This window comes from Marmota marmota, unplaced genomic scaffold (genome assembly GCF_001458135.2).
Source record: "Marmota marmota marmota unplaced genomic scaffold, marMar, whole genome shotgun sequence".
In the NCBI taxonomy this organism is placed as follows: Eukaryota; Metazoa; Chordata; class Mammalia; order Rodentia; family Sciuridae; genus Marmota; species Marmota marmota.
The window spans coordinates 1,151,280-1,166,847 of record NW_025999898.1 but is presented as its reverse complement, the minus strand read 5'-3'; the positions used below and the strand labels follow the sequence as shown (position 1 = coordinate 1,166,847).

The window sequence follows — 15,568 nt, the reverse complement described above, 5'->3', positions numbered from 1 at the left end:
ATCCTTTGCTCAGTAATATGGTGCACACACCCATTCAACTGAAATTCATATATCCATATCAGGATGTGAGTGTGTGTGTGTGTGTGTGTGTGCATGTGCACACACATTTCCATTATTCAATACTGGAAGCAATAGAGAAACAAATCCCCCAGGTACTATGGAAATCCCAGGAATCAGCACAAGGCCTTTGGGGGCTACATGGCAGTGCAGTAAGAACCACAAGTACTCTACAACTGCAGCCCAGTATGATAAAATGGATCATCACAAGTGCACAATGGGAAAGAAGCAAAACACTCAGTACTCAATGCCATTTGTTGCAAAATCCTAGAAACAACCTAAGATTCCAACAGCAGGTGAATGGTTATTTCATCAACTTCATGGAATACCATGGAGCCATTCGAACTTATATAGGTGATGCCTCTGCAGAAATAACTTGAAAACAAAATATTGAAAGGGGAAAAAAAAGGAAAATCCACAATATTATTATAACCGAGTAAAAACTATACATGTACGGATATACTAAAATAATAGGATCACAGGTGAATTTCCTCAAATCTGGGCTTCCAGAGTGCTCTGAGCTTCTTATTTTTCCAGGACACAGCACAGCCTAATGGGGTTCTTCTTTATTTTTCTATCTCCCACACAAGACTGTTAACTCTTTGACAGCAGAGACTGTGACCTTTTCCCACCATTCTTAGCCTCAAGGTGACCAGGCACATGGTAGGTGCACAAAGAATGAATGGGCACAGGATGACAAGATCAATTAACTGACTGATGAAAGCAGGTTAGTCACTCACTAAGAGCCCTATTTGACCCAGTCAATCAAACCACACCACCATCCTGCCTTCCCAAGTGCCATTGCTTCTGCCTGGAGTCTGCATCTCTGGCACACACCACACCTTGCAGCCCCCCTTTTCCTCTGCACCTGTGCCCTAACCTTGGCGCAGAGGTGAAGATGGGCTTGAGAGTCCTGTGGAGCAAGACCCAGTGGTGGCTTCCTGACCTGAGTTGGTGATAACCCTCAACCACTGTAATTTGGGGATGCATGTCTCCCCCTCCAGGCCTCAGGTTCATCACTGATGAGGGCCTGGGACCTACCATGGAAAGGCATTGATCTGCTCCATGTGGGTCTAGAGAATCAAGTTCTCCAAGGGTCTGTCAGGCATGCATGTTCCCTGTGGAGCTAGATCAAGAATGAAGGGTTTGAAAGCAGCAGTGTTCTAAGAATAGCCATGCATAGGTGCTGAATGCCATCCTCATTAATAAATGATTTTCCACTGAAGCCAAATAATTAATTCAAGAGCAATTTATGATCATAGGTTGCTAGGCAATTAAAATAAGCTTCTGAGGGAAAAATTCAATTTATCATTGATTATTTAGATTTTAAAAAAATAGGATTAGGAGAAAGCACACCATTCAAGTCAATTTGAAAAAAGGAAAAGCGAGGCTTGGTGCCTTGGCTGGAATCTGTCCACAAGTGCCCTCTGCTATTAGGGGCAGCAGAAGAGGTGGAGGCTGCCTCTCTGCAGGCTTTGTCCTGGGGAAAGCAAGGACCTGCACTAGAATCCTGCCATGCATTTGGAAGGGGCTGTCTTCCTGTGGGTTGGGTCACCTGGAGGGGTCAGCCCCACCCAGCAGCTTAAAGGACATTGGCCTCTGCCCGGCCCCATTTGATTATTTAAGTCAGTTATTATCTAAAAGGCTTTTTGCTTGTTTGAGTCTAAATAGTACTTTCACCAAGAACTCCCTTAAGATAATTAAAGAGCTGAAATTCCTAAGGGATTATTGTTCATGTTTTAGACTTCGATTATTCCTTTAAAAAAAAAAAAAGAAAATGAGGGCTGGGGTTGTGGCTCAGTGATAGATTGCTTGCCTCACAAGAGTGAGGCACTGGGATCAATCCTAAGCATCACATAAAAATAAATAAATAAAATAAAGATATTGTGTCCATCTATAACTAAAAAAATATTTTAAAAAATGAAGGGCTGGGGATGTGGCTCAAACGGTAGCGTGCTCGCCTGGCATGCGTGCGGCCCGGGTTCGATCCTCAGCACCACATACAAACAGAGATGTTGTGTCTGCCGAAAACTAAAGATAAATAAATAAATATTTAAAAAAAAATAAAATGAGGGTCTGGGGTTGTGGTTCAGAGGTAGAGCACTTGCCTAGCACTGGTGAGGCCCTGAGTTCTATCCTCAGGACCACAAAACCAACAACAACAATAAAATAAAATAAAGGCTAAATTCTTATTTTTAAAATATTTATTTAGTTGTAGATGGACACAATATCTTTATTCATTTTTATATGGTGCTGAGGATCGAAACTAGTACTTCACATGTGCAGGCAGGTGTTCTACCATTGAGCTACAGCCCCAGCCGGAAAGCTAAATTCTTAAAAAAAGAAAAGAAAATGATAACCAAAGGAATTAAAAATATGAACCTACTGCAGAATGTTCCCCCTTTTTTGTTGCTTATTAAAGCAACACAAATTAACAGCTCTGATATACCCTTTCAAAGTACATTAAAATGGTCAAAATATATTTACTTATTAATATCTATTGCTGGTGAGATTATAAGGAAGCTGTTGTGCTTACATATTGGTGGCATGGAACATCAGAATGCTCATTCCATAAAGGGACAGTTCATGTTGCTGCTGCCGCAATAATCTGACTCCTGAGAATTTTCCCTCAGGAAACAATTCAGGAAAAGCAAAAAGCTTTTGTACAAAGACATTCATGGCATCATTATCTAAAATAGCTCAAGTATTCAACAATTGACAGATGATTCAAAACATTAGAGGACGTCAACTCCATGGAATATTATGCAGCCATTAAAATTACCATTATAAAGATGGAGAAAGTGTTAGCTATAATGTGGGGTGAGAAAGGCAAAGTATGAAGTACCATGCTTACCAGAATGCCAAAGATGGGAAATATAAGCACATGCAAAGAGGAGGGAAGAGGAAGGAATGTGCAAAAATCAAAAGCAGTTTTGTGAGGCTGTGAAATCACTGGATAATTTCCTATATTCCAAATATTCTTCCTGTGCAATCTTTCCCATAGTGATGAAAAATGTAACAAGCTACATTCAATCAACTGAATTATAATTTGAAACTCTATCCCAAGGGGAAAAAGGAAAAAGAAAAGAGCCTGCAAGGAGTAGGTACCTTGTTCAGAGAACATGAGTTCCGAGACCCTGGAAAGGTAGGCACATGGATTAGCAACCAGAAAGCAGAAGCCAGGGGAGTGGGCCCAAACAGGTTTGACACCAGTCAGGCCACCTGGGAAGGTCTGGGCCTTGGAATCAAATGAATGAGTCTGAGTTCACATTTGCAGCCTGCTCCCCAGGTAACTTTAAACAAGTATAGGAGCCTCTCAAAGCCTTACTTCCCCCATTCTCACCTAGACAGAATGTGCTCATATATTCTCTCTCTCTCTCTCTCTCTCTCTCTCTCTCTCTCTCTCTCGGCTGAGCTGTGTGCCTCCAAATTCCCATGTTGAAGTCCAAACCCCCAGAACTTCACAGTGCAACTTTCAGAGACAATTAAGATAAAATGAAGACATGGAGGTCCTAATTCAGTATGACTGGTGTTCTTATAAGGGAACTATTCTGTCTCTTCACTGTATCAGTGCCAGAACCTTGGTTGTGATGTTATACTGTCACTTTTAGAAAAACTGGGTAAAGGGTACAGGGAATCCCTATTCTTTTTCACAAATGTGTGCAAATCTGTCAGTGTTAAAATAAAATGTTTAATGAAAAGAAAAGGGAGAGATTAGGCCATACAAATACAGACTGAAGAATGACCATGTGAAGACACAGCAAAGAAGCAGCTATCTGCAAGCTAAGAAGAGAAGAAACCAAACCTGATTTGATCTTGGACTTCTAGTCTCCAGAACTGAGAGAAAAAAAATCTGTTGTTTAAGCTGCCCAGCCTGTGGTATTTTGTTATGGCACCCTGAGCTAAGACACTTTCTTATGCAAAGCCATGAAGATGACATTGCCCACACAGACACTTGACTTGCCTAGGAAAAATGAACCACATCAGGGGCAGGATGCTAGGCATCCCCCAAATCACTGCCCTAGACAAGGCCTGCCATAGCAGAGTTAATCTCAATGTCCATCAAGGAATTAGTTTAATTGTGAAGTTTAGAATAACTATGAAGCCTGGTCAAAGACAGCTTCTCTCTTGATGCTCATGGCAGCTGGAATGAGTTCGGGCAGGATGGACAGTGCTGCTATGTAGCTGGCAAAATGGAAGTTGAGGGTTTTGTTCACAGTGAAAGAGAAATCAAAGACCAGAGAAGGGTCAAGAATGTAATACTTTAAGCCTCCAAGCTCCATACCTCCCCCCTCCCATTAAAAAATAATCTCTGATTGGTAGATCTTACAACATAAACATTTCAAAATTCTACACCACCTCAGCCACCATTAAACAGTTAAAAGGTAAGCAACAAAGAGAAAATATTTGCAAAATATATGAACAACAAAGAAGATATAATCAGAACTAGAATGAGCTTCTACAAATCAGTATAAAGACCCACGAGATGCAAAGAGTTAGGTGATAACAGGTATGAATGTACAAATCGCGAAATGCATACAATCGGTCAAAAAGCAGATCAAAGTATTTTGTATCAGGGGTAATAAGGAAATGCAAAACAGAGCAAGGAAATGCCTCTGTTTACTATCAGAGTTACAGTGAAAAGAATGATAGGGTAATAATATTGGTTGACAATACACACTGTTGGGATATACACATTTATACATTCTTTTTGGCTGATAATTTGATAGTGTCTGTTGATATTTGTCGTGTGTATGACTTTCTTAGCAATTGCACTCCTAGGAATCCTTGCTATAGAAAACCACACACATATAAAAGAAGGTTACTACAGCACTCTTTGTAATAGTAATAAAGTGTAAAAAACCTAATTGTCCATCCAGAGGGAAATCACTAACTAAAATATCCACTATAGAATTCTATGCCATTATTTTTAAAAGGAGATATAGGCCTATTTAAATCATCTGGAGATCTCAAAAGTATATTTTGGTCAGGGAGAAAGCAAGCTCCCTACCAGTATGTACAAAATGATCTCATTTATGTATATATGTATGTGTGGGTGTGCATGTCCTTATAAGGCTTTGTAAAGATCTGGAAAAGCACCATTTTAACAAATTGGTGTGCATGTCTCTTGGAGGAGGGTAAGATGCAGGGAGGTGATGAAAGATGACTAAATTTTATTTTATATATTATAGAATCATTTAGATAGTTTACAATCTTATATTTTCTAACTGAATGTAATTTCTCAATAAATTACAATTGGAAGAACATGCTCGAATCAATTCCTGCTCAAGACACCCTACAAAGGATTCTCTAACAGTGGAAGATCAGGCATAAAAGAGGGTGTTTAATGAGTGAGTTTGGGGGCAGGAAGGCCCAGAAGTCACATCAGAGAAGCCACCACATCAGTGCACACAAACAAACCTGGCAGGCAGCAATCATAGAGAGGCTGGATCATTTGGCGCACCCGTGGCACAATCCCCATGAGGCGGAGGAGCAGAGCCGCCCATGGTGACGGGCCCTGCAAAGAAGGGACACAGCTGCAACCAGGTGTGGGGGGCAAAGAAGGGTTCAAGTACCTTTTATCCAATCATGCTGTAGGTCTTACCCCACCCGCAGCTTCTAGGCTGTTGGGCAGAAGCTCATGGACATAGGCACCAGTGACCTTCAGAGTAATGGCTGTGGCTCAGGCATGAGGCCCAGGAGAGAGACCTATGGGGATGTTTGGGCATCTACTTGTATTTACCTTACCAGGTCTGCTCTGGGGCAGCATAGTCTGGAAAGGTGTTAGGAAAGGTATCAGAAATAGAAAGAGGGTTTTGTAGGCAATTTTGACAGAAGACATAGGAAAAGACAAGAAATGACAGGTGCACTGTAGCTTAGAGTCATCCCTGAATCCAGTGGCACTACATGAATGAAGCCTAGGGCCTTTCTTGTAGAAGGCCTGAGTCATATCAACCACCCTCTTTGAAGCCCTCTGCTTCCGGTCCTCCTGCCACACACCCTCTGTTCTCCAAACCTCCTCTTGTCCCCACTACTAGGCAATCCTCACCTCCATTCTCTTCCCATTTCATGCTGGGGCCCAAGTCATGGGGTCTATAGCCGTAGCTCTAGGCCCCATCTTTCTGTCGATGTTTCTCCATCTGTAGGAATAAAGTCTTTCCCTCTTAAGTTTCAGACCTCCATAGCCACCCAGATTCCATTCCCCACCCCTATCTGTTTCCAACAGAGCCCAACATCACTCCTTTGCTCCTTCATGACAATATTTCCCTCTCTGGACAATTCTTTGTCCCCAGATACCAAATGGAAACCTGGGGGGATCTGCTGCTATGGTTTCTCCCTGTCCTTGAGCCCCTACATGGAATGAATCCCCAAACCCCTCAAAATCATTGCAAATGCTCACCCCTTTTTCTAGCTATCCTCTCTTGTTCATTTATGAGATATCAGCTTTTACGTGTACCCCTTCAGATCCATCCTCCAGGTTACCACAGGGACAGTTTACTGAAAATATCATCTGCTCCCTGACATTTCCCTTCCATCACTCCCTCATACCAACAGTAGGCAAGTTCAACTTCAAACTCCTTTACTAACTGTAGTCTACTGGGAGCTAATAGCTGTGCGGGTCTTAGAGCTCCCTACTTCTAGCCTTGACTCCACCTACTGCTCTTTCCCTCCCCTGCCTTTGTTCACCTGGCCTGAGATGACCTGCCTTTCTTTCCTCCGGGTCAGTTCTGCTACTCTCTGGACAGTGGGTGTGGGACACCTTTCCCACCAGAGAGCCTTACTTGTTAGTTGCCTCCCCAGCAAAGTGGCATGGAAGGCTGCCTGGAGGAAGGGCCTTGCTCAGAGTTCTCATCACACTTTTCTACCTTTCTTGGTACACTCACCACACTGACTCATAAAGATCAGGATTGTCTCCCTGCAAAATGCTAAGTACCTTAGGGGCCAGGAAGGGTTAGCACTTACTGAGTTTGTTTCCTAGGGCTGCCCAAACCCGGGAGGCTTGAAACAACAGAAATTCATTCTCTCGCAATTTTAGAAGCAAGAAATCCAAAATAAAGCTGTCAGTAGGGCCATGCTTCCTCCACATGCTCTAGGGGAGGATCCTTCCTTGCATCTGAGTTTCCAGTATCTCTAGGCATCTTTGGCTTACGACAATGTCACTCCAATCTCTGCCTCTGTCTTCCTGTGGTCTTTGCCTCTCTGTGTCTTCACATGCTGTTTTCTTCTCTGTGTGCATCTGGGTCCAAATTTCCCTCTTCTTATAAATAAACCAGTCATATTGCAATAGGGACCACCTGCATGACTTCAACTTAATTCTATCAGCAAATACTTTTTTTCCCCCAAATAAAGGCATATTCACAAGTACATGGGGTTAAAACTTCAACATATCTTTTGGGGGAGGAAGGACACAATTCAACCCACAGCATTCACTTTGGCATGACTGGTGCCCAGTACCATACCTGACACATAGCAAGGCTCAGGTTTCTGTTAATGGCCAACTGAGCAAAAGTGGTTGGGGTCTAGGCAGGGGGAGGAAAGTTCAGAGGAGGAAGGCGACTTGTATGAGGCAGCTCTGGAAACGCACCTGGTGGAGGTCGGTGAGGAAAGAAACACATCCAGGTAGGATAAGGAGCACTAAATTGGAGAGAAAGAGAACCAGCTTTATGAGAAACCTTGGCTCTGTGCCAAGGCCTGCAGACAGGCCCTGTATGCTGGGCCAAGGCATCTGCCTTCATCCCAGAGGAAGTAGTGGGCCATGGAAGCTTCATCAGGAGAGCAGTTGCAAGAGCAGAATCTATGTCCCTGAAATAGTAATCTATCTGGGGTACACAGGGGCAATTCTCAAAGGGGCCCCATGCAGGAAAATGACCAAGTACAAGATATTGCAAAAAGTCAGTGGATAATGAACAACTGAATCAGGGCAGTGGCAGCACGACTTAAGGGAAGGAATAGAATCCAGAGAAAATGTGGGAGAAAAATAGATATAGATAAGGCTGGGGTTCAGGGTGGGAGACCTAGAGGAAGGGAGCCAGTAACTGAAATGGCAACCCAGGACAGGGAGCAAGGCAATGCATGGTTTAGCATCATGAAATGCCACTCAATTAAAAAGGCAAGCTCATGGGTACACTCATTAAATAACCATTGAGGCAGACTGTGTGTACAAAGCAGCTATAAGAGATCCACACAGGCTTTGTAAATAATTCAAGTTTATGGGCAATAAGCATGTCTTTTTATATCAATGCCTGGTACCCAAGCTGTTAGCAGCAGGCAGGATTACAGAAAGGTCTCAAGTCATTAGAAGTAGAAATTTGACTGATTAACATTTAAATGATCTCATCACCCCAGGAAATGGAAATCAATGTAAAAATCTGTAAATGGCAACCATGCACTAGCAGAGGCCAGATGGAGCTGCTTCCCAGGAAGGGATTCAGGACAGAGAGAACTGTCCATCCCAATGACATCTCAAGAATCCATAGAGGTCCCTGGACTAAGGAAGCTTTTTCTGTCAGAGCCACAAGCAACATCCAGGCTCCCCACAGGGTTTGTGGTGCAGAGACCACTGGGAGGAGCTCCTATCTTGCAAGGAGAAATAAAGACACCCCATCTCCATGGATGAGTTATTTCTTCTCTGGACCTCAGGCTCTTCGTTCATATCAAGAAAGGCTGGCCCAGTAGATTTCCAAGAGCTCTTCCACCTCTCAGTTCTGTTAACTGCTGGGGCTGCTAGGATCACAAGCCCCGTTCCTGGGTGAGGATGGGATGATCTGGCAGGCCAGAAAGAGAGGGTACCAGGCACTAACTCCTCCCCATTGTGATTCTGGCCTGACTGGCCCTAGTGTCTGATTCTTCTTGTCTCCTAGCAATGGGGTGCTGTCACCTTAGTATGAGGATACAGTACTGAATTTTGAGATTGGAGATCAAGGTCATTATGGCCCTTTCTCCATGCCACTGGATTGTGTGTGAAGTTCTCCATCATGCTGGAGAGGCAGGTGCTGGAGTCTGGCCTTGGGCACCTGTTACCAATCCTCTCTGAGTCTTGGTTTCCAATTTTGTATATTAAGGATGATAATGGTTCTCACTTCATGGGGTCATTACAATTGATTGACTGCAGGAGAGGCCAGCCCACTCAAAGCCAGCACTTACCCAGCATCTGTTACTATTAACACAGGGTATGAAGGACATAAACAGGAGGAAAGGGCACACTTTGCTGGAGGAAGACAGTGGTTGGGGAGAAGAGTGTGGGAGAGGGAGAAGAAGAGAGATTGAGATCAATCAATCAATCAAGGGGGACAGTAGCCATGAAGACTTGCCTGGAAGGGGTTTCTCTGAATAGAGACCTGTTATAACCTTAGGCATTGGGGCTTCATTCCTCCTGGAAAAATGATATCTTTGTCTTTTTTGCCCAATTTCCACTGATGGCCAGCCAAGACCCTAGGATGACAGCAACCCAAGGATGGTTCTCACCTTGGGAATACCACTCCAATAGGACCAGACTTTCCCAAGGTAAGCTTTGGAGTTCTTTTATGGTCCTCACATTTTGAGTAAAAACACAAATTTGAGGGGATTTGGCTGAACACACACATGTTCTTCTAATACTAGTGGAGGTAAATTATGGCAAGAGATTAACATTGAGAATCCACATGCCAATCATATGCTAAGAGTTGACATAAAGGTAGGTATTACTTTCTCTATTTTAGAAATAAAAAAATTTGAGGCACAGAAAGGCTAAGTCATGGCATACAGTAAATAAGAGGTTGAATTGGTATTCAAACCCAGGTGTCTCAATAAGTAAAGCTGAACCTCTTTTCATTCCATGACATTACATGGCAGTTGTCACCATCCTTAACACTACTATTCTATCAGGAATGCAAGATCAATTGTTTTCCCCTCAAATAAAATGTATTATATTGCTAAATATTCATCATGACATCTTCATTTTCTGCCTTGAGAAATTCAGAGAGATTCTGCTCATATTTCTCATGTACTTTTTCTAACTGTACATAAAGGCAGGCTTGCATATGAATCCAACCAATTGCAGGATTCCTGAACAGAGACTTTGAATAGGATCTAGGACTAAGTATTACCCAGGGTCAACCCTCGAGTAATATCTTCTTCAACTATAGAGGAGAACATGAGCCCATTTTAATTATTAAGCAGGTTTTAAGTTGCTCAGACTATGGATATAAATAGGTAGCCTTATTACATTACAGGTGTGCAGCTTGCTAAAAATATACATATATCTCTCAACTTGATCTAGCTATGGAAAACTTTTTTCTATAAATATAATTTTTAAATTATATTTAAAACTCAAATACACTATTTTTCTAAATCAAAACCAATGGCCTACTATTTAGCTGGCCTGCCATTATATTTTTGGACTTCATATTTTTATGAAATAAGTCAGCAAAGATGTCAAAGTATAGTCATGAGTCAGCTATCCTTCCAGACAATCACTCCCTAAAGGGGATCATTAATCTGGTCAAAATACAAGGTTCTTATACAATTGGTAAAAAATACTTTGGGGTGGAAAAAATGCTCAAGAATAATGTAAATTGGGCTGGGGTTGTAGCTCAGTGGCACAGAACTTGCCTAGCATGTGTGAGGCACTGGATTCAATCTTCAGCACCACATAAAAATCAACAAATAAAATAAAGGCATTCTGTCTTCTGTCTATCCACAACTACAAAATTTTTTTAAAAATGTAAATCAAGTATATGTCAGACATGCAGTTATCATACTTACCCTGTTACGACCTTTGCTTTCTGTAGAACATTGATGAGAAACAAATGGTACCTGGGTACCAAGTGGTCTGCTTTAAGAAACTAATGCTAACACACTCCTGGCATGTATTTCCATCAGCACTGCAGCACCACTGCAGCTCACACTGACCCTAAAACCAGCACATCATCTCACATATCTCCACCTTGCTTCCATTTCATCAGCACTGTCAAGCATCCAATCATCCAAGGCGACTGCCCACCAGAGTAATTTCTGATGTACACAGCCTAGGCTAGACAGACAGAACAAAACATACATCCCAGTCCTTCTGCATGAGCCTGTCGAGATCCAAAGCTTCATCTATACCCACTAGGTTAGAACTGGCAAATCAAAAGGATTGGAATTTAACAGAACTAGTCCTCTCTTGGACCTTGGAGGATGGTCCCTCCACTCCACTCTTTCGACTCTTTCACCTCCCCAACCAAAATTCCTTTGTCTAGTCAGCAAAGCCCCCCCAGCAGCCCCCCCCCCAACTCTAGGAGTTAAGAGGTCTATCTGTCTGACCTTGCCAGGTGATGGAGATGGGAACCGACTGCTGGTAGGATCGAAGACAGAGGTGACCCATCAAGTTTAAACACATCTCCCCCTTCAGTGGATGGCTCAAGGCAGGAAGGGGCAGCTCTAAGAGCCAAAAAAGCCCAAGGCTCCTCTGGCTGGGTAGTTGCCCAGCGTGACCCCAAACTGCTTACTCAGAGGCACAGGCAGGATGGAGAAGGGTTTTCCTGTGGCAGTCACCACTGGAGTTTAAAATCTCCTTTGCGTGCTGGGAAAACACACACACACACACACACACACACACACACGGAGTGCCTGCCCAGTATCCACTCCAGAGCACCTCTGCCTTAGTCCAGCTCAATTACAACAGCCAGGTGCACAGAAGTGACCCTTGCCCTTGAAGCCCTATCATAGCATGCCAGGTGCCTAAGGAGACAAGGAGATAGGGAAAAGGCTTTACTTCTTGCTTGCAGCCCCAGTGAAAGCTGAAGCCTGCCCTCCTCTGCTAAAACATGGCTGGCCTCTGTCAGGGTGGAATTCCAGTGGTTGGGCTTACCAGGACTAGACCCCCTGCACAGAGAGGGAAGGCTTTCACCCCTGTGACACCAGCCTGGGCAAACAGTCCTTCCTGATGCTGAGCTGTGGGTTGTACTCAGGGTGAAAAGAACAAGCCTCCTGACTGTCTGACTTCTGGCTAAACCCTTTGTCCCCTGGTTTGTAAGGGCAAAGGGGGCTGGGGTTAGTACAGGGGCAGATCTCTGAGCCCTCAGCTACTCAAGATCAGGGCTGGAAAATATTTTACAAAGGGGAAAGAGATTTTGAAAGCTTGAGATCTCATGCCCCATCTGCCCCATCCCTGCTCTGCCTGCCCCAACTCACCCCAGAAAGGGGCTCTCGAGTGTGGATGTGGGTCCGGCCCCGAGGCTGAGGAGGCTCTTGAAGCTGCTGCCGCCGCCGCCGCCGCCTTCCCGCCGCCGCGCTCTCAATCCATTTCGGTGCAGTGCCGGCTGCCACCGCCGCGCCGAGCCGGGGAGAAGGAGGGCGGTCCTCGGATTGGGTGTGTGCAACCCGGCGGCCGGGGTCCCGACTTCCCGCCGCGGCCGCTGCTTCAGCACCGCGGACAGCGTCCAGCCCGCGTGGTCCCAGCGCAGCCAAACCAAGTAGAGCCACACTCCGCCGGCAGAACCCTCAGCCTGAGCGCGACAGGGGCGCGGCGCGCCGCGTCCAGTCCTCACTCCTCCAGTTTCCTCCTCACCCTCTGAAGGAGGCCGCCTCCACCCCCCCAGGGCCCGGCTCTAAGAGCCAGAGGCCACTGGGTTGGTCCCGAGAGAATCGGATGTGCCTCCACAAGACCTGTCCCAAACAGGGATTAGTGCTCGCCCAATCTGCTGTCTAGACAAAGGCGAGCTCTCCGTGGCAGGCGCAGCTCGGCTTCTTAAAATTCCAGAGCATGAACAGGAACCCGACCCGGCCTTAAGGCGTTATCTTGGCCCAATCGAGGCCAGAGAGGGGCCGGCCCCTGGCCTGGATTGAGCGGGGGCGGGGTCCATGGAAGGCCGGTGGCTCAAGCCCTGTTTTCTCCACTATCATATGCCCTGGGGTTACAAGGAGTTAACCAGTTAGCAAGTCTGTCTTGCGAACTAGAGGTACAGGGGCCATCTCCACCTGGAATCGCTTCCCTCCCATCCACCCACCCCCATCTTTGGTGACTGAGTGTCAATCAACCAACAGATGGGACTGCTGGAGGCTGGTGACATCATGCAGAACCGCTTCTACGTTTTTTCATTTCTGTTCAGATCCCTTCAGCTGCTCCCTGTCTTCAGCTAGGAAAGTCCCTCACTGAGATGGGCGAGTCCTGGTTCTGGGTTGGCCTCTGCCACAGACCAGCAACATGACCGGGTCCACTGTAGCCTTAGTTTCCTCTCTGAGATATTGATGTGGGGCTTCCTCTGGTCAGAAGTCTGAAATAACTCAATCTGTCTAGGGAAATGTCTACTGGATGACCTCCCTTAGGCCTTTCTGGAGTCCAAAATCCATCCCTTTCTGGAGAAATGAGAAGACCCTCCCTTTACTGAACTAAACTGGCAACTCTAGCCTAATTATTTTAAAAGCATGCACAACTTTGTCTGTCTCATTAATTCAAGTCCAAAGACATCTTCATTTTTTACCATTTGCAGAGCCCCACCCCCACACGTTTTTGAAGGAGAAAAACTGAATGGAATGAATTAAAGTTGAGATTCATAAATTCTGTCCAAGCAGGCTTGAAGGACTCTGCTCAAACATTCACAAAAAAGTGGGAAACTGAAAACATTCATGAAGGGCACAGATGGTACAGGAGTGGCCATCTGCCATTCAGGAAACATGATGTGGTTCAAGGGCCCCTTCAACTTTCAAATCAGGGAATAAGAACTACAATCCACATGTGATCCCTGGGGGTGGGGGACCCACTAATTCTACTTGAAAATTATTTACAAGAGCTTTTTTTTCCTCTTTATCTTTTTAAAAGTAATGTACTGTAATTTATGAGTCTCAACTTTAATTCATTCCATTCAGTTTTCTCAGAGACAAGAAACAAGTAAGTGTCCAGGTATACCAGGTTCTGTGGGCTTCCTGAGGCAATGGTCAACAGGCATCAGAAGGGGGACAGGATGCCAAGTGAACATGGGAGTTTCACGTCTGTCTAACACAAAGTTCAGAGCTTCCACTGACATGCCCACATTTGTACTGAAGACCTCCCAAATATTCAAGATTTGGAACTAACAGAAACAATCCAAGCCACATAGCAAGATATTAAATTTCAGTTCTGTTATTTTCTGGTTCTGCAAAAGCCTAAAAACTGGAAAAAATACTACTGATTCTCATCCATAAAGGCTGGAGAGCCCCAGACTCTCTTCTTCCACCTGCCCCATAGTTTGGACCCTTTCCTTTGACTTCCTTTCTATATACTCTTATCTTGGTGGGCAGACCATGACTACCACTGTTGCTGACAACTAAATAAACTATGCCCAACCTGCCAAGAATGCTCCTTTATCACAAATATTGCTGTTAAATCCAAACCAATCCACTTACCACCCTCCAGATGTACTTTGTTATATCGTGAAAACATGAGCATATCCATATCCATGGTTTGTTCCCTTGGACTTCCTCACAACCACTGCTTTCTTAGCTCACATGTTCCTCCTCACCAAACTGGGGACCTGGGCCCAGTTTCCTCCTCTTTCCATGATCTCCCATGGCACTAGGCCCTTGCCTCCCCTTTTCACCCACCCCAGAAAGTCTACGAGACATCTTGTCTTCTGTTTTTGTGGGAGCATGTCAGCTTCTAGCAAAGGGTGTCTTAGTGCTACTGAAAGATGACCAAGCCCCAAATAGGTCATATCAAGAATGACATAATTTCAATATTGCTTTGGGATTTTATCTAATTTATACTTCCTACTACTACTACTACCCCCTTCTTACCCTGAATCCACACCCTGCCAAACCAACCATAGGGATGGCAGCCTAGGCAGATTTGTGTTGCTGGTTGGCAGGGGAGAAAGAAGCTCTAAGTTTCTAGAAAATCCATAGAACAAGTTCCTTGCCAGTAGGTGCTAAAGTTAAATGGGCACTGAGAAGGTGTTCGGAAGTATCTATATTTACCACCCTTCCAACAGTTATGAACAAATGTCAGAGCAAATGGGAACCCATGAAATAGATGGAGTGGTCTATTTTCACCCTAGTAGTGCCTCAAAAACACAGGTGCTGCCAGTGACTGCCCCCAGGAATGGTGAGGGGGATTGGTGAGCTACATCCATTTTCTACAGAATGAAAAACACCTTTGTGACTTTCATCAAAGCAGTAACTGATATAACACTATTTCAGAAACAAAGCAAACCACCAACTAGATTTTTGAAAGCATCACATGTGAAGTTAGGCCTGGGATAGTGTCCCAGCTCTGTAACTACCAACCCAGGGAAAGCTCCTTTTTCTCTTTGGGCCTCAGGTTCCATATCTCTAATAAGAAGACACTGGGTTAGCTAATTCCTGCAGTGCCCTGGAGCTCTTAAAAACCTAATAGCTCTTCAGAAATAAACCTGTGAATATATGGTCGAATGATTTTTTTTTTTTCCAGTGCTGGGGATTGAAACCAGTGCCTGTGCATGCTAAGCAAGCACTCTACCACTGAGCTATGCCTCCAGACCTCAAATGATTCGAATGATTCTTCTTCTTCTTCTTTTTTTTTTTTTTTTTTTTTTTT

At 44.5% G+C, this 15,568-nt stretch overlaps 1 protein-coding gene across 5 annotated transcripts in view; it reads right to left on the bottom strand.

The window, feature by feature from the left end:
* Osbp2 (oxysterol binding protein 2) overlaps positions 1-15,568 on the bottom strand; it is a 178,277-nt gene that overhangs the window by 78,330 nt on the left and 84,379 nt on the right. Inside the window, exon 1 of one of the 5 annotated variants that reach the window (XM_048798239.1) lies at positions 12,211-13,009. The exons of 2 other annotated variants lie outside the window; for them this stretch is intronic. Coding sequence is in view for 1 of the 3 variants with exons in the window: in XM_048798237.1 (XP_048654194.1) it covers positions 11,341-11,416 (76 nt within the window). In the remaining 2 variants the exon portion in view is untranslated. Of the gene's footprint in view, positions 1-10,800; positions 11,211-11,340; positions 12,118-12,210; positions 13,010-15,568 lie in introns of those variants that run through there. 2 more of the 5 variants (XM_048798237.1, XM_048798240.1) reach the window with 2 other exon arrangements.